The 26394-nt window shown below is 38.0% G+C and overlaps 1 protein-coding gene across 3 annotated transcripts in view; it reads left to right on the forward strand.

The window, feature by feature from the left end:
- Positions 1-6045: 6045 nt before the first annotated feature.
- The window catches only part of KIFC3 (kinesin family member C3), a 66270-nt gene continuing 45921 nt past the window's right edge, over positions 6046-26394 (forward strand). Inside the window, exons 1-4 of one of the 3 annotated variants that reach the window (XM_053702676.1) lie at positions 6046-6145; positions 20715-21217; positions 21369-21413; positions 23827-23934. In XM_053702676.1, coding sequence (XP_053558651.1) covers positions 20768-21217; positions 21369-21413; positions 23827-23934 — 603 coding nt within the window. In that variant the 5' untranslated portion in view covers positions 6046-6145; positions 20715-20767. Of the gene's footprint in view, positions 6146-6289; positions 6391-12602; positions 12716-20714; positions 21218-21368; positions 21414-23826; positions 23935-26394 lie in introns of those variants that run through there. The other 2 variants (XM_053702668.1, XM_053702661.1) reach the window with 2 other exon arrangements.

Below are 26394 nucleotides of genomic sequence, written 5' to 3' on the forward strand. Positions count from 1 at the left end.
CCCAAGCCCAGCCAGGACCCCAGTGTTAGTTGAAACCTCTGAGACCCCTGTAGCTGTGCCCCTTGGTTAGTGGAGTTAGGCAGATGATAGGAGTTCTTTGTATTCATAGGTGGTGCAGGAACACCCTTTCGCCCTCACTGAGGGGATGATTTCTGCTGCTGCCTCTTGTTTGCATAGCTTTTCTGTAGCTGTATTGAATTTTTCAATAAAGGTGGTGGTTTCAGCAGAAAAAAGCAGCTATTTTAAAAGACAAAATAAAAGGTAAATGTAAACCATTGTTAACACATTAAAGAGGAGAAATGTTTACTGTACAATGTCCATTAATGTGAATGCTGTTAACTGTCACTCACAATCAAATCCCCTGTAAAAGGTTTAATTAATCACAGTAAAAAAAAAAAATATGCCCTTTACTTATTTTGTGTAATTTTCTTTAATATAGCTCTTCACATGACCCTTCTTACCCCCCACCCCCAAGATGTATGATGTATGTATGAAATATATTTAGATAAAGGGACATGGAAGTAAAACATAAACATTCATGGTTTATCTATAACTAGTCCTAAAGCCCATGTACATGGGCCATTTTTTTGCAGTACAGCGGTCCCACCCCTTGCTCTCTCTCTCTATATCCCCTCTCTTTTGCTCTCCCTTTCTCCACTCTCCTTTGCTCTCTCTTTCTCCCCTCTCTTTTGCTCTCTCTATCCCCCCTCTCTTTGGCTCTCTCTCTCCCCCCTCTCTTTGGCTCTCTCTCTCCCCTCTTTTGCTCTCTCTTTCTCCCCTCTCTTTTCCCCCTCTCTTTTGCGCTCTCTCCCCCTCTCTTTTGGACTCTCTCCCCCCTCTCTTTTGCGCTCTCTCCCCCCTCTCTTTCACGCTCTCTCCACCCTCTCTTTTGTGCTCTTTCCCCCCCTTCCTTTTGTGCTCGCTCTCCACCTCTCTCTTTTGTGCTTCCCCCCACTCTCTTTTGTGCTCTCTCCCCCCCTCTCTTTTGCGCTCTCTCCCCCTCTCTTTTGCGCTCTCTCCCCTCTCTCTTTTGTGCTCTCTCCCCCCTCTCTCCCCCTCTCTTTTGCGCTCTCTCCCCCTCTCTATTGCGCTCTCCCCCCCCTCTCTTTTGTGCTCTCTCCCCCTCTCTCTTTTGTGCTCTCTCTCTTGTGCTCTCTCCCCTCTCTCTTTTGTGCTCTCCCCCCTCTCTCTTTTGTGCTCTCTCCCCCCTCTCTTTTGTGCTCTCTCTCCCCTCTCTTTTGCTCACTCTCCCCCCTCTCTTTTGCTCACTCTCCCCCCTCTCTTTTGCTTACTCTCCCCCCTCTCTTTTGCTGTCTCTCTCCCCCCTCTCTTTATCCCCCCTCTTCTGCTCTCTCTATCCCCTTCTTTTTAGAGCTCTCTGTCTCAATCACTCACTGTGCACTCGCCCAGCATCTGGCCCCACCCAGCCCCGCCCACACCACGCTCGGCCCAGCCCCGCCCACGTCACAGTCGACCCCATCCGTGCCACGCCCAGCCCCCCCCACGCCACACTTGGACCCCGTCCGCACCCGCCGGCCACGCCCACTCCACCACACGCAACGCCAGGAGGAAGACAGAAGGCCAGGTGTGTTTGTCCTCGTGCGCAGTCTCTACTGCGCATGACAGCTTCGGACAAACACACTTGGCCTTTTATTATATAGGATATGCAGCTTTGAGAAGCTTCTCAATTACTCCTGTTATCAAATTTACTCTTTTGATAGCCTTTATTAAAAAGCATACCTAAGTAGGTTCATGAGTAGCAATGCACTGCTGGGTGCTAACTGGTGATTGGTGGCTACACACATATGCCTCTTGTCATCGGCTCACCGGATGTGTTCCGGTAACTCTCAGTAGTGCATTGATGTTCTGCAGCTGACTTTAAAAGGACCACACACAAAAATTGGCCCTTTTTTAATGTGTTCCCAATGATCCCTTTTATCTGCTGGCGTATATTAAAGGGATATGAAAACCAAAATGTTTCTTTCATGATTCAGCAAGAGCGTGCAATTTTAACCAACTATCTTATTTATTTTACTTCTATTATCAAATTTGCTTTGTTCCCATGATAATTCTGTGTTGAAGAAATACCTAGGTAGTTGTCTGAAGCACTAAATGGCAGGAAATAGTACTGACATCTAGCGCTCTTGCAAATGGATAACATTCTTGCAAAGCTGCTGCCATATAGTGCTCTAGAAATGGGGCAACTCCTAAGCATATGTCCCTGCTTTTCAACAAAAGATACCAAGAGTATGAAGAAAAAGTGATAATAGAAGTAAATTAGAAAGTTGTTTGAAATCACATGCATTATCTGAATCATGAAAGAAAAAATTGGGGTTTCATATCCCTTTAAAGTGATGGCAAACTCTGATAATGTAAAAGTAATAATCTAAACATACGTTAGAAAGATATGCTTTAATCAGATATGTTTTTTTTTTTATTGTACCTCCGTCCTTCCCTCACTAGACTGCTATTTTCAGTTACGTGCGGCATCCAATCACATTGCGTGCTGTTCGGAACTGCAGTACGGTACGTAAAGTTTTTGGATGCCACATAGAGTTTTAGATTATTACTTTTATATTACCAGAGTTTACCATAACTTAAAATTGATTACAAATAACGTATTAACATTTATTTTGTCATTTGAAATAGCTGCTTTTGCATGTTGAATCCCCACCTATACTGAAAAATTAAATACTTAAGTATTCACTATGAAAAAGCTATGTAAACATAACAAGGAGGAGTTACACTCCCAGTGTTGTGTAGTAGAGATACATACTAAAATGTTTATTTTCAATTGTTTTAAGTATTCAAACTGAGATAAGGAGGCTTTGTGTGTATAAATAGTGATAATATAAGGATACTTTATCTCTCTGCAAGCACAGCCCATTTTAATGGTCTGTGGTTTCAAAGAGCTAAACCAGCTAGTTCACATTAAAAAATAAACCTAAAGAAACAATTTATCATACATTTTATACTCTTCAACTGATATAAGGCATTGGAAACATATTGAGGGGAATCCAGTTTTACAGTACACTGTCCCTTTAACCAAATTTGTGCAAATCTGCCTGTTTGCGGGCGTTCGATAAATAAACAGCAATTACAAGTGGCTGGTTATTGCTACTGTGATCAGATCTCTGGATAATTTTCTAAATTTACTCGAAATGCCCCAAAATACAATGGTGTGTATTTTATAAAAAAATTAAAATTGTAGCATTTTTATCTTTTAATAAAATAACTGCACTAGGAAGTATTTTGGGGGTAAAGTTGGCGGGAATGGGGTGTTAGAAAAAACGGCACTGAAAAGTGCCTTTATATTGCGGTCTATGGTAATTGTGTGTTCCCAGTAAATATATATGTATATGCTTATATACATACATATTTAAGTGTGAATATGTGTATATACACACATAATAACACATAAATATATATGTATGTAAACATAAACCTATATATATTTACAATTAGCTGCCATCACTGCGTGACTTACCCCCTCGCTGTGATTTGGTTCTGTGCCGTATATGACAGTATCATAACAAGGCTCCCATTTGAGCCTATGGAAGCGCGCTCTTGTGAGCACAATGCTTCCCAGCAATGTGCACGCAAGCTTGCATTGCTGTCAACTTGTAATACCAGCGCACATTAGCGTGCGCTGGTATTACTCAGTGGAGCACAAATGTCGCTGTCAACAAAGTGGTATTTAGTGCTCCACTTGTAATCTGGCCCCAAATACAGTATAATTGCATTACCAACGTATAGATTTTTTCTTTCAAATTTCAAAATGACTTCCATTTGACATTCCTCTGTGTCATGTGACAGCTATCAGCCAATCACAAAAAGCATATACGTATAGACTGAACTCTAGCACATGCTCAGTGCACATTGTGCACATTGTGATAATGTAAGTAAATTCGAAAGTTTTTTTTAACTTGTGTGATCTACCCGTAGTGTGAAGATTTTTAATTTTGACTTTAATTACCCTTTTAACCCCTTTGCAGGGACAATGGTGCTATAATAATATGCTGGCACATTTAGAAAAATTGTAAGTCCCTTTAAGTATGGTGCTGTTTGCCTGATCATGCTGCACAGTAATTGGCTCAGTGCAGGAGCTCATTTACTGCTCATTTAGAGCTATGACAAAATCAGGAGTGCTCTGGGATTGCTGATTTAAAAAAAATATATATATAAAAAAAGACGCTTAAAAAGATGTATTTTTTACTGACATATTTATATATGCCCTTGTTATTGGCTATTGTTTGTGCATTTATATAAATGAAAAAGTTGTCTGTTTAAGCGGTAGAGGATTTACAGGGTATGCTAGTCCTTGTGTCCCACAGAAGCACAAGGTTATTGTATTGATTGATTACCACATATAATAGGAAGTATGTGGTGAGAAGTGCAAACATAGAAATCACCTTTTATTCACACACCTGGGTTACCCAAGCATGGGGAGCTTAGAGTTTTAATGTAATTAATCTAATCAGTATATGCAGTTGGGAGAAATCTCTGTAAAATATGACAACAGTGCAGGATATGTGATGGCAGGCGTCATGTCAGCCATATATATATATGTGACAGGATTCTGACAAGCCAGCAAGTTACATGACAACTCACCTGACCCCTGTTACTAGTTAGCAATATTCACTGTTAGTCTAATGACCCTACTGATGGTGTGCGACTGACAGTGTGCAAGCCAATGCAATACTATGTTTATGTCTTCTGTGGCTGAGATAATTAGTCAGACAGCTATGCACCTACATAGCTGAAACCCTAATACTAAAACACTATGTATTCTATAGGTAGGCAGAGGGAGTGCAGTGATTTAACTAGTCAGAATGTTACCAGATCATTTTGTCTTTTCAGAATTCTCTTCTGTTTTTAACTTTAGAATTTTTCTCAGATATGCCAATTGATTTTACACAATGGGAAACTCCTGGATTCACACTTATAGGGCTACCAAATCCCAGCACACTTCTGGCAGATTCTATAGGTAAACGTAGGGCTGGCTCTGGAGCATATCCTTTTGGGGGGTGGGGGGGACTAAATATCAGATGTGTGTGGGATATTGTAAGGGAGCATCATCTACTACTAACTGTTCCTACATTTATTTATTTGTTTAACTCCCTATTCTGCTTTCCTAGCTCTGCCAAAAGAATTGGGCACATAAAAGAAAAGTAAAGAGAAGACAAAAACACTGATTAAAGGGACAGTGAACCCAATTTTTTTTCTTTCATGATTCAGATAGAGCATGAAATTTTAAGCAACTTTCTAATTTACTCCTATTATCAAATTTTATTTGTTCTCTTTCTATCTTTATTTAAAAAGCAGGAATGTGATGCATAGGAGCCGGCCCATTTTTGGTTGAGAACCTGGATTATGCTTGCTTATTGGTGGGTAGATGTAAGCCTCCAATAAGCAAGCGCTATCCATGGTGCTGAACCTAAAATGGGCTGGCTGCTAAGATTTACATTCCTGCTTTTAAAATAAAGATAGCAAGAGAACGAAGAAAACATGATAATAGGAGTAAATTAGAAAGTTGCTTAAAATGTCATGCTCTATCTGAATCATGAAAAAAAAAATTGGGTTCAGAGTCCCTTTCATTTCCCATTTGGGGTATGAGGGAGAGAGAGAGAGAGATTTTGTATGTGAAATAACTGCTTGTGCTTATTTAACCCCCCCAGACATAATTAGCATTTCAATAACTTATATTAACTTGCAAGCTCAGTCCATTGTTATGAGCATGCCCTAGGTAATGACCACAAGCTATTTCAAATACAGAAATAAATATCAAGGAACAATTTCCCATACATTTATAATACTTTGCAGTAGGTATAAAGTAATTTGGAAGACATTAATGGAATTTTTTTTACTTCAGTCTTCTGTTTGTATTGCTGTTTTATTTTTGTTTTTGTTTATTTCCCAGATTATAATGTTGTTTGCTTAGTTTATTAGCTTTTAAATAGTTTAACTATTTAAAAAAAACTCTGAATTGGTAGCTGTGTACACAGTGCTTACGTGGTGCTGAATACCCTGTCTGTGTCTTTCCAGACTGTCTCACATTCTATCTCCTGCCCTTGGTGGATCTTCAGGTTGACTCCCTACACCCAAGAGCCTCTAGAAACTAGGGGAGCGTTCCTGAAACAAAGAGGTAAGTACCAGTGTGTGAGAGTTATGGATCACTGTGCCTGAGGCAGAATAGTGAGGCAGAGCAGCAAGTGGTGACTTCCCGCCTGCTGTCTGTGGGAGGGACGTACAGGTGGAGGGAGCAGGTTAGCTCACATTCCAACCATTACTTCTCTGGGTGAGAGTCAAAACACATTTCCAGGTAGTTGATGAGAGTCAACACTGTCGGGAATGTCACCATGTGAAAATAACAGAGGAACAGAACATCTGGTAAGTTTGCTCCCGGCAGGAAACCTGATAGCTGCGTGTGTGGATGTCTTTGTTCTTCTGTACTCTTAACACTTATATGAGAAGGTTATCACTTCCTCACTTTAGCTATAAAGTTAGTGACTTTAGATCATATTCTCAGGTTTCTCTCTCTCTCTTTTTCTGACATTCTTCAATCCTATCAGATTCCTTTTCTATTGAGAAAGCAGAAGCCACAGCCTTTTAAACTATTCTTAAGAACCTGGCTAGATAATTGCCACGTGCTGCCTAATTGTTTGTTGTGTGCTGAGCAGTTACAAATTACCGCAAATTATTTGCCTTGAATGACAGTCATTATTTTATTCTTTAGACTTACAACTCCTATTCCACAAATAAGGAAAACATAAAGCACTGATAAATCAGACAGCTTAACCCAGTGCTCTACATATTAATGCCAGACAAAGCCAATGCACAGCTAATAGCTAAAAGCTTTCTGTAACTGGTATTTTATTTATTTTCTGGTGGTGGTAAATTTGTATTAATAAATGTAGGGGTGGGACATGAGATGGGGAGACTGGTTGGCTTAGAGGAAATGTTTAGTTATTAGGAACATGTATTCCACCAGGCTTTCAAGAGGTATATCCCTGAACTGTTTTTGGTTTGCAAACCCTTGTGAACTGTACTAACAAAATATCAGTGTTAAATAATTTGAAAACATATTTTTGTAATGCAGTGCTTAATTGTTGATATTTTCTGTGGACCCCCTTAATCATATTGCAGTCAGCTAATGTAACCAGGCAGGGACCACTGTCTGTCCCTGTTCAGAGTGAGTGAGGCACTTTAAGAAGCAGTCGCTTGTCCAGCCCTGCTCCCTGATGAATGTGGCCGCATCACTTTAAAATGAATGTGATTTGTATGCTAGGTATCTAAAAAACTAAAGACCTGTCAAAAGAACTGAGATAAGGGGGCAGTCTGTGTTGATTGTGCAAAACTGGAATGGGCAATAAAGAGATTATCTATCTTTTTAAACAAAAACATTTTTAAGTGGACTGTCCCTTTAAAAGCAGAAATACTTGCAGACCAGCACTTTGTAAGACCATTAACCATTAAGGTACTAAGTTACCGTAGAAAATATTATAATTTTTAATTGAAAATTATTACTAAGTAGTCAGTCTTGTTCCCTCTGTTTCTGTGATATTCTGTGCAGATCATTCACTAAAGCCAAGAGGGAAGATTATTTTTGTAAAACAGCTGCAGAGAATAACATTAGCACTGGTGAATCTGGAAAGGCTGCTGAGACCCATAAGGTTGGAGAGACAGAGACTTCTTAGTGTATTTGGTCCACTGATCCACCGGGGCTGTCAGCTGTGTAGGTGAAGTTTAAAAAGAGGGGACCCTATGTTTATATTCTAGGTCTGTGTGCGTACATATGCTTGTAAGTATAAGCCGTGCTTGTAAGTATAAGCCGTATCATACAGCATGATGGAGAGGGGACCCTATGTTTATATTCTAGGTCTGTGTGCGTACATATGCTTGTAAGTATAAGCCGTATCATACAGCATGATGGAGAGGGGACTCTATGTTTATATTCTAGGTCTGTGTGCGTACATATGCTTGTAAGTATAAGCCGTATCATACAGCATGATGGAGAGGGGACTCTATGTTTATATTCTAGGTCTGTGTGCGTACATATGCTTGTAAGTATAAGCCGTATCATACAGCATGATGGAGAGGGGACCTTATGTTTATATTCTAGGTCTGTGTGCGTACATATGCTTGTAAGTATAAGCCGTATCATACAGCATAATGGAGAGGGGACCCTATGTTTATATTCTAGGTCTGTGTGCGTGCATATGCTTGTAAGTATAAGCCGTATCATACAGCATGATGGATAGGGGACCCTATGTTTATATTCTAGGTCTGTGTGCGTACATATGCTTGTAAGTATAAGCCGTATCATACAGCATGATGGAGAGGGGACCCTATGTTTATATTCTAGGTCTGTGTGCGTACATATGCTTGTAAGTATAAGCCGTATCATACAGCATGATGGAGAGGGGACCCTGTGTTTATATTCTAGGTTTGTGTGCGTACATATGCTTGTAAGTATAAGCCGTATCCTACAGCATGATGGAGAGGGGACCCTGTGTTTATATTCTAGGTCTGTGTGCGTACATATGCTTGTAAGTATAAGCCGTATCATACAGCATGATGGAGAGGGGAACCTATGTTTATATTCTAGGTCTGTGTGCATACATATGCTTGTAAGTATAAGCCGTATCATACAGCATGATGGAGAGGTGACCCTATGTTTATATTCTAGGTCTGTGTGCGTACATATGCTTGTAAGTATAAGCCGTATCATACAGCATGATGGAGAGGGGACCTTATGTTTATATTCTAGGTCTGTGTGCGTACATATGCATGTAAGTATAAGCCGTATCATACAGCATGATGGCAGTGCAGTATGTTGTCTGTTTCTTCATCCATTTGTGAATTGTGAATCTTGTTAACAAAAGATGTATTTTTTCATCAAACACATGCGCATAAAGCGACGCTAAAGTCCAAATTAAACTTTCATGATTCAGATAGATTATGGAGTTTTAAGAGACTTTGCCATTTACTACCATTATCAAGTTGTTTGCAATCGTTTTATATGCACACTTTCTGAAGCAGCAGATCATACTGAGCATGTGCAAGAGTTTGCAGTGTATACATATATAAGTTTGTGATTGGCTGATGGCTGTCACATGATATGGGGGGGGAATGGAAGATTTTCTTTTGAATTTGTCAGTAAAACTACTGCTATTTATTACATTGTCTTTTTATTATGCATGTATTGAGTACACAGTTCTATTGTATTTACTGCATGGTCCCAGATAGTGATGGGGATCAGTAGCAGAAACTGTTCCTGTACAGAGGGATAAACATCACAGAGTGACATGAGTAGATGCCTTCTGTAAATAGCCAACAAAAAATACTTATTGGCCTGGATTCATTAAAGCTCTATGTGATCTGTCAGGTCTGCAGTGCTCTGTAAAGTGCCAAGAAGAAAAAATTACTTTTAAACCTTTAAAGGAACATGGAAGTAAACTGTATGCAAAGCAAAGACTAGTAAAAAAAATGCTTTTTTAACATTTCATCAGCACACTCAATGTATATACTCCGTGCACTGTCCTCTTTGCAATCTTGCCAATCAGTGACTCAGTAAGCAGAGAGATCAGCACTGCACATGCACACATGTGGCTAATCTCAGTGTTTAAAAGGGTTAAACAGAGTTCTTTGTAGAAGTTTATTCATGGTAGTACACTGGGGGTGTTCAGCATACTACTGAAAATGTATGTCCCTTTAAATGTTACATGGTTTGTTGAGGAGATTCAGAGAAACCACATATAATATAGTACACAATGAAATGCTATTAAGTATTTTGTGCCTAGTAGTGTGAATATGATTTTATTTTGCAGTGTAAAGCGTGTCTCATAGTGTCATCGGATGGATTGCAGAAGGGTGTTCCTTGTGTTTTGATGTTTATACGCAGCTATCGGTGTAGTCTGAGCCCTGTACCCTTTGCATGTGTCACTGTTCAGTCTCACCATTTCTGGGTTTGTAACATACAGGACAAACTTGCTAAACGTCTATATGAAACCAAAACTGGTTACATGTGAAACTGCTCTGACAGCTATGATTCTGATTTTCCTCCCAATAGAGGGGCTTTCATTAATGCTGGGCCAGGTAAAATCTCACATCCCTGTGCTAAACTCTTCTGCTCTCTATTGAACTTTGTTACTTTTTCATGTGAATCAGCCAATTAAAGGGGCATTATGTATAAGAAAATAATGGGATATATGTCTTTAGGAATTTTGGTTTAAAAAATAAAAATCTCCACTTTTCATTTAATACCCGCAAAACCAGCTCTACTCTACTGGCCAGGCGCAGTGCCTTGTTGCTCCTGATGAGGATATGGCCAGTGGGAGAATTTTATTTTTAGACTATAGTGTCCGTTTTAGTAATTTTTCCTGATGGCATTAAAGGGACAGAAAAGTCACAATTAAACTTTCAAGATTCATATCATTTTACAATTATCTAACTTGATTTGTTTTCTTGAAATCCTTTGTTGAAAAGCATAGCTAGGTAGACTCAGAAACAGCAATGCACTATTGTACATGCCTCTTGTCATTCGCTCACTCAATAAGTTCAGCTAGCTCCCAGAAGTGTTTTGCTGCTCCTTCAACAAAGGATAACAAGAAATTGAAGCAAACTTGATAATAGAAGTCAATTGTAAAGATTGCATGCTCTATCTGACTTGTGAAAAGAAAATAATTGGGTTTCATTTCCCTTTTCATTTAAATACATTTCTGTGTTATTGTTCTATATTTATTGAAACTTACCCAGATAAGTGGTGCCAGTAACTGGCTACATGACACTGCACTGATCATCAGTGTTTTGATTTTATAACTGGTCTCTAGAAAAAATATTCGAATCTAGTTGCAAACACTTTATTCACTGTTGCCATTTCTTAATTAGTTTAAAGATCTTTGTGTCCCGAGGGTGCAGTTTCATTTAATCTTTAACATTTTACTGCTAATAGAAACATTTTCAACATAACTACTGCAAGTTTTCACAAGTCAACTCTTGGCAAAATTTGACAGTAAAAGGGTTGCTTTTCCTTTGAACGTCAAGTTCAATAAAGGGGCAGACGTGTCAAAATAAAATGTTCAATTTCATTAGGGTGTTTAAATTTAAATAAAGTTTCTTTTCTTTTAGGGTTAAATACATAAAGTTGCTCTCCTGGAATCTGCTCCAGAAGAGCCAGCTATTCATTTGATCACCAGCTTTTGCCTCTTTTGGCGTGGCACAACTTTGTATTCAAATCACTTGCAGTGGGTAAAGTCATAGGGAAAGTTAAAAGTGCCATAATAGTCTAATTTGTTATAGCATGTCATTTTAAGACTATCAACCCTACTGCAAAGGGGTTAAACACACAGTAGAAGTGTCGATTGGGAACCACAGAGCACTGCGGGTCAAGAGCAGAAACCACCGCTGATCCAATCAGCAGCGCTAGTTGCACGACTCAGATATAGAAGTTAAATGTAGAAGTTTGATCACAGTGACACTTGTGATGCATTAGTAGTGGCTGCTATTTCAGTATGGCTATATTTGTGCTCACTCATGCATTCTAATGGCTCAGATGATGGAGCCTCTGACTGGCTGTATTGCAACCAGCCCTCTAAAAAAGTAAGGAGCTGTAGAACCATAAATCATGTAAAATAAAATATAAATATAAAATATGATTTCATTAAAAAATGTGCATGATTTAAACTTGACACTCAGTCAAAATAACCTTTTATGATTCAGACAGAGCAGCAGTTTTAAGACACTTTACAATTTACTTCCATTATCAAAGTTTGCACAGTCTTTTTATATGCTTACTTTCTGGGATACAAACTCCTACTGAGCATGTGCACAAGCTCACAGTGTATACTTACACTAGGCTGTGATTGACTGATGTCTGTCACATAATACAGGGGGCCGGAAAATTGGAGAAAAAAAAATTCATTTGCAAAAAAAAAATCTACTGCTTTTTTAAAAAACATAGTAGGTGTTATTGCATCGTCTTTTTATTATGCACTTGTTAATTATACCATTCTACTGTATTTAGGAAATCTAGATGAATCTATCTCTCTCTCTATGTCTATGACATATAACATGGATTATTATTAGTTATTTATAATGCGCCAAGAGTTTATGCAGTGCTATACAAAGGTACACTCACAAGGATACAACAGTAAAAGAGTTACAATGGCAGGTTATACCAGGGAATGCTACATAGATTACACAAACTACTTTAACAAACAATAGAAACGTCTATTAAAACACTTTCATTGAAATTTTCTACAAAAGGAGAGGAGAGCCCTAGTCGTTGAGCGCATTCAGTGGATACATTAGATAAATAAATGATTAAGCACTAGGATCATAGCCAACAAAGCCAGGCAGTATGGTGCTAGCCCAGTGGCAGAGTGTTGTGAGTGCACAACTGGCACCATAGTCTTTGCCCCCCCCCCCCCCCCCCCCCCCCCGGGCTCCTTGTCTTGTCCTCTTCTTTAGCTTCTGTGATCAGTATTTTCTCTGCTCTTTACTTATCTCTCTTCTCTCTGTTCTTCTGCGTCTCTCCACCCTTCATTCTCCTGTTTCCTCTCTCCCCTTTTCCTCTCTCTGCCCCTCCTCTCTCTTATACCCTCCCTTCTATTGCAAACCCTCCCCCATGTGTCTGTTTTCCTCTCGGTTACTTGCCCTTCATCCTGTGAAGTTTGCAATGGACTCGGTGCCTGTTTGTGCCCGTTTAGATAAGGTATGAATTCAATCTCTGTTAACTCTTTCAGACACTGCAAACAAATAGTTGGCCCCAGTTTCTTAACAGATGTATAGTTCAACAAGGGAAGTTCAGGTCAATGCTGTCTTATGTCTCTACTAAGTATTTGTATATGTTGTGCTATTTGACAATGAATAGAGCTGTATATAGAACTTTAGTGGGTTTGAAGTGTGATGCCTAATGGCAGCTGGAGACAAAGCAAGTACATATGTAGTGTTTGTCCTTCTGCTTATAGAGTTTTTCCTATTTTGGAATTCTACACTCCCTACTGCTCCCCTTGGTAATGATTTATTACTGTATATATTGTGGCTTCTTGTACAGCTACAAGCTAATGAGTGACACATAACATAGGGTTTACACACTTTCCTGGCAAGTTAAACTTTAACCCTTTCATATCAGTGGATCTGAAAGTTTTATGGTCACTGAACCCGGACAAAAACTACAGAGCAAATTTTTGTTGTGCATTTCAATGTAGATAAATGTAATTGTACATTCTAATGAAGCTAGAAGACACAGATTGTGGTGTAGATCTTTACCAAAAAAGGTTCCTTTAATGGTACGTACTTATATTGATCCAATAGAGTATTAAATATCCAGGTATCTTATTCCGCCTGCTCTAGCAAAGCAAGGTAGGATAGTTTTACCTTCAACACAAAACCCACTGTAAGGCAGCCTTTCATTTGCTGCTCACAAATAGAATCTTACTTATTTAGAAACATTTTATTAACAATTTGTTTCTAAATTAAGTCTTAAAGATCATAACTTTTAAAGTAAAATTATTTTTTATTTATTTAGTTTTTTGTTTAACTTACATCTCATTTTCTCCTGAGTAGCTGTGTTAGTACAATAATTCAGTTGTAAAAACATCAGAGCATTGCAGTATTTAGTAATCACTATTATTATTATCGGTTATTTGTAGAGCGCCAAAAGATTCTGCAGCGCTAGTAATAGCTCTTTTATTAAATTACATGTTTTTATGAGTTTCCAGAAGTGAAGCTGATCAACGTCAGGGAAATAAAGGAATTATAATTTAAAAAACAGTAATATATATATATATATATATATATATATATATATATATATATATATATACTGTGTGTGTGTGTATATATATATATATATATATATATATATACTGTGAACTTTGTGTATATGCATATTTGTGCCTTTGTATTAATTTTTTTAAATATATGTACTCATGTATATGTGCAGGTGTAGTTGTACACATGTAAGTGAGTTGGTGCTTCCACTTATGTAAATATATGTTATTATGTTACATTATTTATATGCATATATGTTGTGTCAGTGTTCCTCACTGAAAACGTTTCCAGCCAGGTGGCATTATGAAGTAGTCGGCTGGGGACAGTGTCATTACTTAAAAGCAAAGATTTTGATGGCAGATAAGAGCCATAGGCCCAGCGAGTCTGCCCGATATTACCTAAAAGTATAAACTTATCTAGTTGGTAGGATAGCCTTATGCTTGTCCCATTCTTAAAGTCCCCCACAGTGCTTGTCATTACTTCCACCTCTTGTGGAAGTTTATTCCATAAATCAATCGCCCTTTCTGTAAAGAATTGCTTCCTCAAATTACTGAATCTGCTTCAGCTTGAGATCATGACTTCTTGTTCTTGAATTTTTCTTTTTATGAAAATACTCACTGACTCAGTTTTACTAAGCCCTTTAATATACTTGAAACTTACTATCATATCACCTCTCTCCCTTCTCTTCTCTAAGCTATACATATTTAGGTCATTGAGCCTCTCCTGGTACATTTTATTTTTCAGACCATGTACCATTTTGGTAGCGCTCCTTTGCACAGATTCTAGTTTGTTTATATCCTTCTGAAGATATGGCCTCCAGAACTTTGAAACATATAACATTGTCTGTTATTTATAAATATTACTTAAAGGAATAGTGTAGTTAAAATAAAATTTTCATGATTCCGATAGATCAAGCAATTTGAAGCAACTTTCTAATTTACTCCTATTATCATTTTTTCTTTGTTCTCTTGGTATTTTTATTTGAAAAGGCAGGCATGTGATGCATAGAAGCCGGCCCATTTTTTAAATAGAGCTCCACTTGTTATCTAGCCCTAAATAGGTCTTGGAAGAACACTGTTAATTTTTATCTGGGTGATCATCTGATCTGTTTTTATTTTAATGTTTGTTCATCTTTCTGCAGCGTCTACGATTTTGCTAGTCACACCTTTCCTACAATTTTTATCTTCACATTAATTCACCAGTTATTTACGATCCTCACTTTCTCTTTAAAGTTCTCCACTCCTATGACTGTTTTATATAATTGTATTTTATAATAATGCCTTCACCAGTTTCAAGTTATAATTTGTAAGTCATGTCAAATTGATAAGTGTCAAGATTTAAGGAAGATGCATAACAAAGAGTTTATCACCATGCGCTGTCAAACTAATAGCGTCTCACATTCACTAATATCACAGGACAACTTGCTGACTTAGGAATGGCTTTGTTTTAAAAATACCAGGTAACTGAATGAATATTTACACTACTGTGCAAAAAGTTTAAGGCAACTGTGAACAAAATTCTGTAAAGTAAGAAAGTTTTCAAAAAAGAAACGTTAATAGTTCTTTTTTTTTTTTTTATCAAAGTGAGTGAACAAACGAAAAATCTAAATCAAATCAATATTTGGCGTGACCACCCTTTGCCTTCAAAACAGCATAAATTCTTGATTACGAGTGGAGCGCTAACAGTTTAAGTTTTTTTTCGCATATTTACACTTGTCGGGTTTACCACTGGTATTATGAGTTGAAAGTAAACACGATTGCCCTCAAGTGATTTACACTAGAATGATTACTGCATCATCAGAGGTCAGAGCTCTGGTTAACTATTTCACAAAATAAATGAAAAATACATTACAAAGTACAGTTATACTCATAATAACACTATCTGATAACAATTATTTAAAAAAATATTGCACACAAAAGTTATAAGGGCTCATAGATATGAGGTCTCAGGTGTTAGAATAACAGGCAGACAAAGGGCTTTAACATACAAAGTTATACATTTGTAAAGATGTATATATTTGTATATACAGTATCTCACAAAAGTGAGTACACCCCTCACATATTTGTAAATATTTTATTATATCTTTTCATGTGACAACACTGAAGAAATTACACTTTGCTACAATGTAAAATAGTGAGTGTACAACCTGTATAACAGTGTAAATGTGCTGTCCCCTCAAAATAACTCAACACACAGAAATTAATGTCTAAACTGTTAGCAAGAAAAGTGAGTACACCCCTAAGTGGAAATGTCCAAATTGGGCCCAATTAGCCATTTTTCCCTGGTGTCATGTGACTCGTTAGTGTTACAAGGTCTCAGATGTGAATGGGGATCAGGTGTGTTAAATTTGGTGTTATCGCTCTCACACTCTCTCATACTGGTCACTGGAAGTTCAACATGGCACCTCATGGCAAAGAACTCTCTGAGGATCTGAAAAAAAGAATTGTTGCTTTACATAAAGATGGCCTAGGCTATAAGAAGATTGCCAAGACCCTGAAACTGAGCTGTAGCACGGTGGGCAAGACCATACAGCGGTTTCACAGCACAGGTTCCACTCAGAACAGGCCTCGCCATGGTCGACCAAAGAAGTTGAGTGCACATGCTCGGCGTCATATTCAGAAGTTGTCTTTGGGAAATAGACGTATGAGTGATGCCAGCATAGCTGCTGCAGAGGTTGAAGGGGTGGGGGGTCAGCCTGTCAGTGCTCAGACCATACGCTGCACACTGCATCAAATTGGTCTGCATGGCTGTCGTCCCAGAAGATGATGCACAAGAAAGCCTGCAAACTGTTTGCTAAAGACAAGCGGACTAAGGACATGGATTACTAGAACCATGTCCTGAGACCAAGATAAACTTATTTGGTTCAGATGGTGTCAAGCGTGTGTGGCCGCAACCAGGTAAGGAGTACAAAGACTAGTGTGTCTTGCCTATAGTCAAGCATGGTGGTGGGAGTGTCATGGTCTGGGCCTGTATGAGTGCTGCCGGCACTGGGGAGCTACAGTTCATTGAGGGAACATGTATTGTGACATACTGAAGCAGAGCATGATCCCCTCCCTCCGGAGACTGGGCCGCTGGGCAGTATTCTTACATACCGACCCCTTACACACCTCTAAGATGACCACTACCTTGCTAAAGAAGCTGAGGGTAAAGGTGATGGCCTGGTCAAGCATATCTCCAGACCTTAACCCTATTGAGCATCTGTGGGGCATCCTTCAACAAAAGGTGGGGGAGCGCAAGGTCTCTAACATCCACCAGCTCCATGATGTCGTCATGGAGAAGAGGAAAAGGACTTCAGTGGCAACTTGTGAAGCTCTGGTGAATTCCATGCCCAAGAGGGTTAAAGCAGTACTGGAAAATAATGGTGGCCGCACAAAATATTGACACTTTGGGCCCAATTTGGACATTTCCACTTAGGGGTGTACTCACATTTGTTGCCAACGGTTTAGACATTAATGGCTGTGTGTTGAGTTATTTTGAGGGGAGAGCAAATTTACACTGTTATACAGGTTGTACACTCACTACTTTACATTGTATCAAAGTGTTATTTCTTCAGTGTTGTCACATGAAAAGATATAATAGAATATTAAAAAAGTGAGGGGTGTACTCACTTTTGTGAGATACTGTATCTATGTTACTATGTGAATTTATGTATTTACAGACATATATATATATATATATATATATATATATATATATATATATTGGAGCCCTTTGTAGTTAAGTAGATGAAAACATGTAAAAGCATATTTATCTAATATTCATATTTAATAAAAACAGTTATAGTGTTATAAATATTCTTACTTTTGTGCTTGTTGGGTTAGTTCGAGAGCACAGTTTACTTTCAACTCATAATATGAGCACAATATGACAAGTGCAAAAAGCTTACCTCTAGCGCAGTTACAAAGTTAGGGATTTTGTAGGCATATAGCCAGGTGCATGATTAAACAATTATTATTATTATTATTATTATCGGTTATTTGTAGAGCGCCAACAGATTCCGCAGCGCTAATACCAAACAAGTGTTAATTATCATCAAATTAATATGAAGGTTGAAACACAATCATTGACTGAAAATTAAACATCTGTGTAGGAGGATTAAAACTGAGCGAGGAACGGCCAAACTCTGCTGACAAGGTGAGGTTGTTGAAGACAGTTTAATGTCAGAAGTCATACACCATGGCAAGACTGAGCACAGCAAGAAGACACAAGCTAGTTATATTGTATCAGCAAGGTCTCTCCAAGCTAGAAATTTCAAGGCAGTCAGGGGTTTCCAGATGTGCTGTCCAAGCTCTTCCAAAGAAGCACAAAGTTACGAGCAACAACAGTGGGACCCTGGTAGGGCTGAAGAGTGGTTAAAAAAAATGAGTGTCTGCAGGCAACAGTGAAGCGTAGTGGAGGTTCATTACAAGTTTTGGGCTGCATTTCTGCAAATGGAGTTGGGGATTTGGTCAGAATTAATTGTCTCCTCAATTCTGAGAAGTACAGGCAGATGCATATCCATCATGCAGTACCATCAGGGAGGCATCTGATTGGACCCAAATATATTCTGCAGAATGACAAGGACCCCAAACATACAGCCAAAGACATCAAGAAATATCTTCAGCGTAATGAAGAACAAGGAGTCCTGGAAGTGATCATATGGCCCCCACTGAGCCCTGACCTGAACACCATTGAGTATGTCTGGGATTACATCAAGAGGCAGAAGCAACTGAGGCTGCCTAAATCCACAGAAGAACTGTAGTTCTCCAAGATGTTTGAAATAACCTAGCTGCTGAGTTCCTAAAAAAACTGTGTGCAAATGTACCTAGAAGAACTGGTGCTGTCTTGAAGGCAAAGGGTGGTCACACCAGATATTGATTTGATTTAGTTTTTTCTTCTGTTTACTCACTTTGCAATTTGTTAATTGATTAAAGGATTACTTTCTGTTATAATTTTTAAGCTAAACAACTAACATATTAAAGTTAAAATGGAGAGAATTGGACCGAGCGCTACAATGGGGCCTTAAGCTTACTAACAGTTAGCCTCCTAGTAGGCTGATAATAGTACAAATATGAAAAGGTGAGAGTAAGCGCTAAAAGAGCTTAAAAGGCTAACAAACTTGTGGCTAAATCTTACAATTTATTACCTTCGATAAAGGCTAAACATAAAATATCACAATAAAACCACAATAACACAATAAAATAACACAATAATGTTTCTAATTTTATTGTGTTATTGTGGTTTTATTGTGATATTTTATGTTTAGCCTTTATCGAAGGTAATAAATTGTAAGATTTAGCCACAAGTTTGTTAGCCTTTTAAGCTCTTTTAGCGCTTACTCTCACCTTTTCATATTTGCAACATATTAAAGTTAATAAACATTAATTAAAACCTACTGACCTATATTTTCTCCAAAACGAAGTTTCATAACGTTCTAAAAGTTATATCTTTTATTCGCCGATTATGTCACATTATCCTGCCCACTATTTTCAGCACTGAGTGTTCAAAATACTTAAACCAATAACTTTGTGTTTAAAGCGCCATTTTGAAACCTAGGTATTGTAAATGGATTGGTACAGAGCAAAGGATACACACGGAGTGGGTTTGGAAAACAATTAAATTTGCAGCCAAGATTTCTGATATACGGTAGAGATATGTTAATGAAATGCTATGGATAAAAAGCGTATTTGGGGTAGTTAGTTAGTAACAGGCATAGAAAATATTTACTTACAGTGGCCCTTTAAAATAAACCATTAAAGTTTAAATTTTTTAAAACATTCTTACTTTATAGAATTTTAGGGTATGTTCAACTTTTGTCTCTTAATTGGTGACTTTACCATGATAAAGGCAGCAGAATTACAAAAACATAAGTACAATCTTATTGGTAACCTCTGGTCCTATATGAAATGCTTTGTTGGGGCAACACCTTTGCAGTACAGTATGTAGGGGTGGTTTTTCACTTTCAAGGACGTTCCATATGTATATTTTTTTAAGTTTGCACCCCTCCCATAATAGAAAGTATTCCAGTCCATCAGAAAATACTTATTGCACAGGTCTTCCCATGATTTTTGGATTTATCACACCATTTTGGGTCTCTTTCAAAATCCATTTTGTTTTTTTTGTACAGCTTTTTTCTTTGGTGCATACTCAGTCGTTAATCATGGTTTAATCAAAAGTGAAAAAATATGGTCAATGGAATGTTCATTTTTAATTGCAGTAAAGAGTTTACATGTAATTTTACATGACCCAGTTATTATTGGCTAAGTGGAAAAATTGCATTGAAAACAAGCCTAGTTATCATACGTATGAATCGGTTAGTCATCATGTTTTACTGTCATGTGTTTTGAAAACTGAAGAAAAAAAAAAGCCTGTTTCTTAGTCAAAGTGTAAGACAAGCAGATGTTACAGTTCTATTGCATGCACAATTATGGTGGCTTAACCAATTCAAACTGCATTCTTCTAATATATTGTAATGGTATATAGCCAAAGACCACTCAAGCTGAATGAAATGTTTTGTGATGAGGACCATGTAGTTGGAGCACAATTTAGTTTCTTGTTGGACTTTTTGATATTTTATGTTTCCTGTGTATGTTTGTTGTATGTTTAAATGTGCAGAAAAAAATGTTTTATAAATACTCTTACAACTCAGCTTAACTTTAAATATGGCCTTTGTTGCCCACTCTACCCTTAAAATAATGTCTAGTGGAGATATTTTTCTATTTTAATTGAATATAAATCAGACATTTCACAAATCAAAAACAGTTTGAGAAAAAAAATTTCAGCTGAATGAGGGGTTCGGGAAGGTGCCAGGTGAATCAAGGAAACTTTGAGGCAAATTGTAAGAGAGTATGGGCCGCATTTCAGTACATATGCTTGACATTCCAGAGCCAAGAGCAAATGAAACCCTTACTGTTTGTAATCTACACTGCCCTATTTAATTGTCTGCTATTACTTCTTAGGATATTGGTGGTTTGCTGTGGGGGATCTTTTTAGAGCCACTGACTCACAGACAATGGTGGGGACCCTGAACCAGATGCAGCAAAGTTCACAAGATGACAAAGAGGAAGTTCTAGATGAGAAGCTACATAACAAAATGGACATGCAGTATATGAAAGACTTCCAAGTCAGGAGGCCAGTACCTGTGAAGCTGCGGCAGAAGAGTTCTTTACAGGAAATGTTGTCAGCAAAAAGGCAGACGCAAATCAAACATGTTCTTGAAGATACAAACGGGGCACAAGGAAATCTGGAATTGCTTATGCGCCCGACAGACAAAAGAGCATGTCAGGAAGGAGAGCTACATGAGAAAACTCATATTCGGGAAAAGAAGTTAGAGACATTAGTTCTGCCAGAGTGGATACAGATACTGAGCAAGAAGCAGAACTTGCAAGACGCAAGCAGTCAGCAGGAGAAGCTAGACAAGAAGGATAAAGAGCAAGGAGGCGTGTGCAGGAAGCTTCAGCAGGTGGGCACAAACCACGATAGACAGGTGTGCATTGTCACGCAGTTTAGAGATATAACGTGATGTTTTTTTATATACCACCTATGTTCATAGCGCTGCGGAACCTGTTGGCGCTCTACAAATACCTGATAATAATAATAAAATGTTTTGGCAGGTTCAACGGCATGCGGAGGAGATCAGCAGTCTTCAGATAGAGCAGGTAAGCCTGACAACCTAACTATTTTGTGGGTTCTGTATTCATATTTTACTGCACCTATTCATTCACACTTGTCTTAAATTCACCCTAACTGGACCAAAACTCCCTGTTAAAATGTTGGTGCAGGTCAATGGAATATGCTTAAAGGGCCATTATAGTGAGAGAAAATATTACATGCTCTTGTTAGAACTTTTAGTTTTATCACATTAGGCCCTGCAAATCTATGTGTTTAACCCTCACCAAGAACTGCAGGTCCCAAGTAGTACTTTAAACTGCTGCAGGCATGTGCGATTAGCAATGCAGATTGAGTTAGTAGCAGTTTCCCCTCAGGACCAGCAGTTCTGTGCAGCTCCTGAACAGTACTTTACATATGTGTTTAACCCATTTGCTGGGGTTAAACACATACAGTTTCAGGGTTGATAGTGATAAAATTACACAGTGAGCAGCCTTCTTTCTCTCTCACTATAATGGCCCTTTAAAGACAAGATCAGAACATCTTCCAAATGGGGGGCGCAGACCTTTTCAGGGCTGTAGTTTTACTCCAGTAACCTTCATCCACCTCCAGGAATCAGTCTTGAGAGACGGCAACCAAATATAGTGAAGTAGGCTTAATAAATGGAAGGTACTCACAGGAAATGGGTAAAGTTGCTTTATTCACCAGAGCCTGGTGCTGAATATAAAAACAAATAGGTTACAGCTTTTATTAAATGCTTAAAGTGTTTCTGAGGAAACAAGCCACCTATCTTAATAAAACCCTTGTAAAAGACCTGTCTGAACAGACACCCTCAGGAGGACAATAGTGTCACAAAATGAAGTGAACCTAAAAGCTAAAAACATGAGATGTAGATTATATTCCAGTTAAAGGGACAGTCTACACCAGAATTGTTGTTGTTTAAAAAGAAAGATAATCCCTTTATTACTCATTCCCCAGTTTTGCATACCCAACACAGTTATATAAATACACTTTTTACCTCTGTGATTACCTTGTATCTAAGCTTCTGCAAACTGCCCCCTTATTTCAGTTCTTTTGACAGACTTGCTTTTTAGCCAATCAGTGCTCACTCCATGGTAACTTCACGTGCATGAGCTCAATGTCATCTATATGAAACACATGAACTAATGCCCTCTAGTGGTCAAAATGCATTCAGATTAAAGGCAATCTTCAAGGTCTAAGAAATTAGCTTATGAACCTCCTAGAATTAGCTTTCACATAAGAATACCAAGAGAACAAAGCAAAATTGGTGATAAAAGTAAATTGGAAAGTTGTTTAAAATGACATGCCCTATTTAAATCATGAAAGTTTTTTTTTGGACTTGACTGTCCCTTTAAGTAATGTAACAGAATTTATTTACAAAACTCCACTTAAAAATAAATCCCCTCTTAATTCCCAGATTAGTAATAATGTTTGTTACAAAGTAAAATCATATCCTGAATAAACATGTCTTTCTAGTAAAGACCAACCCATTGTTAAAACCTTGAGTGTAGCTTTCATGCAACCACCTCCTAAAATAAAACACCATGTTGTTATGTCAAGGAACTTTATGCACTGGGGCGTATTTAACTACATATGATCAGAAGACAGCAGCCAAGTGTTAATGGAAGGGAACTCTGTTATAGAGAGGGTGGCACATATTAACTAGCTTGTATATGGGGAATTTTCAGCTAGCATTTTCTGACTAATGGTTTTATTGGTATACATAGGGTGCACGTAGAAACATACAACTATTGGAAGATAAGCAAAAGCATGACAATTCTCCTTTCTACTTAAATATTGTCAGCTGATAATCAGGACAGGTTTTCAAAGACTATTAGAAGACTTCTCTGGAACCAGAGATAGAAAACGTAAATTTTTTTGATCAATCATACAAAAAAAGAGCGCTGTTTAAACAAAAGAGGTTAAGATACTTATAGTAATTGTGAAGCAAACATCGTGTACAAGCCTGATTGCTCACTAGCTGATAAGTAGATCCACCACTATTGATGGACTGTGACACACCTACAAGAATAAAGTGTGTGTGTGTGTGTGTGTGTATATATATATATATATATATATATACACACACACACATATTACTTGACATTGCTATTCCACTCGTTAAATATAGGAGAAAAGTCAACTTTCTTACTCTTCCACTGCAATTTCTTAGTACATATATATATAAATAAACCACTACCTATGCCATCTCAGAACAGCTAATACTTGTAATCCTACTGTAAATACTCTAGTTTTCAAAATAGTATGCTGCAGAATATATCAGGCATTAAAAATAATTCTGTCCCTTTGTTTTGCCCAAAGTTTCATGATAGATCAGTCAATGAGTACCGATACCTTTTTATATACACACACACACTATTTTTGGGAGATTTGGCTAAGGAGACATGATAAAATATAATCTTTTGTCTGCCCCACGTCTAGGGTGGAACAGATTTAGAGAAACACAGGGACCTCCTGGTGTCAGAGAATGAGCGTTTAAAGCAGGAACTACAGATTTTGAGGAATCGTATTGAATGTGAAAATAATCAGGTAAATTATGTCATACAATCACAGTGCAATAGTCTTGTTATGCAAATATAACACATGTGCATTACTTAAATAATCCAGTGTTATGACATTGTAGTGTTAATAAAGCACCTGTTACAGTTCTGATATTAGTAGGTTACAATGATGTCAATGTAACATAGTAACATAGTAGATGAGGTTGAAAAAAGACCGAAGTCCATCAAGTTCAACCTATACAATTCTAAAATACTTTCAAGCTCCAGTTAAGCTTAAATAATCCCACTAAAAGGTGACCCATTTAATACTAGCAATCCTATTTATGAATTTTGAATATAGACCGAAATCTATCCAAACAAATTTTAAATGTATCTAGGGTATTGGCATTCACTACCTCCTTTGGTAATGAGTTCCACAATTGTATTGCTCTTACAGTGAAAAAACGTTTCCATTGCAGGAGATTAAATCTAATTTCCTCCAACCTTAAATTATGACCTCTTGTAACAAACAATTTTCTTGGAATAAACAGAGCTTCTGCCATCTCTGTATATGGGCCTTGAATATATTTATATAAAGTAATCATGTCACCTCTCAAGTGCCTCTTTTCTAAAGAAAACAGACCCAGTTTGGCTAGCCTCTCCTCATAGCTTGAATTCTCCAATCCCCTTATTAACTTTGTGGCCCTTCTCTGAACTTTTTATAGTTCTGCAATATCTTTTTTTGCGAATGGTCCCCAGAACTGCACTCCATACTCAAGGTGAGGTCTTACCAGGGCTTTATATAGTGACAGAATTATGCTTTCCTCCCTTGAATCAATGCCTCTTTTAATACATGCTAGTATCTTATTAGCCTTTGAAGCCGCTGCCCTGCATTGTGCACCCATCCTTAGCTTGTTATCTATTACTACTCCCAAATCCCTTTCCTCCTGTGTTTGGCTAAGTCTTGTCCCATTTAAATAATACGTTGCCTGCTTACTTTTACTTCCAAAATGTAGAACCTTGCATTTTCCTGTATTAAATCTAATTTTTCATTTACCTGCCCATACTTCTATTTTTTGCAGGTCCCTTTGCAACAAAAGTTCATCCTGCTCTGACCTAATGACCTTACTTAACTTAGTATCATCTGCAAAAAATAGAGATGTTGCTATTTAATCCTTGCTCCAAGTCATTTATAAAAATATTAAAAAGAACAGGGCCCAGTACTGATCCCTGGGGGACTCCACTGTTTACCTTTGTCCAATCTGAGTATGATCCATTTACTACTACTCGTTGCTCCCTGTCTTTTATCCAGTTATTTATTCATGAGCTAACATTTTCAGCTATTCCCAGTCCCTTAATTTTGTGCATTAATCTCTCATGTGGCACTGTATCAAACGCCTTTGCAATCTAAGGCCTAGATTTAGAGTTCGGCGGTAAAAGGGCTGTTAACGCTCCGCAGGTTTTTTTCTGGCCGCACCATAAATTTAACTCTGGTATCGAGAGTTCAAACAAATGCTGCGTTAGGCTCCAAAAAAGGAGCGTAGAGCATTTTTACCGCAAATGCAACTCTCGATACCAGAGTTGCTTACGGACGCGGCCGGCATCAAAAACGTGCTCGTGCACGATTCTCCCATAGGAAACAATGGGGCTGTTTGAGCTGAAAAAAAACCTAACACCTGCAAAAAAGCAGCGTTCAGCTCCTAACGCAGCCCCATTGTTTCCTATGGGGAAACACCTCCTAAGTCTGCACCTAACACCCTAACATGTACCCCGAGTCTAAACACCCCTAACCTTACACTTATTAACTCCTAATCTGCCGCCCCCGCTATCGCTGACCCCTGCATTACACTTTTAACCCCTAATCTGCCGCTCCGTAAACCGCCGCCACCTACGTTATCCCTATGTACCCCTAATCTGCTGCCCTAACATCGCCGACCCCTATGTTATATTTATTAACCCCTAATCTGCCCCCCACAACGTCGCCGACACCTGCCTACACTTATTAACCCCTAATCTGCCGAGCGGACCTGAGCGCTACTATAATAAAGTTATTAACCCCTAATCCGCCTCACTAACCCTATCATAAATAGTATTAACCCCTAATCTGCCCTCCCTAACATCGCCGACACCTACCTTCAATTATTAACCCCTAATCTGCCGACCGGAGCTCACCGCTATTCTAATAAATGTATTAACCCCTAAAGCTAAGTCTAACCCTAACACTAACACCCCCCTAAGTTAAATATAATTTTTATCTAACGAAATAAATTAACTCTTATTAAATAAATGATTCCTATTTAAAGCTAAATACTTACCTGTAAAATAAATCCTAATATAGCTACAATATAAATTATAATTATATTATAGCTATTTTAGGATTAATATTTATTTTACAGGCAACTTTGTAATTATTTTAACCAGGTACAATAGCTATTAAATAGTTAAGAACTATTTAATAGTTACCTAGTTAAAATAATAACAAATTTACCTGTAAAATAAATCCTAACCT

The sequence above is a fragment of the Bombina bombina genome, chromosome 1 (genome assembly GCF_027579735.1).
Source record: "Bombina bombina isolate aBomBom1 chromosome 1, aBomBom1.pri, whole genome shotgun sequence".
NCBI lineage: Eukaryota > Metazoa > Chordata > Amphibia > Anura > Bombinatoridae > Bombina > Bombina bombina.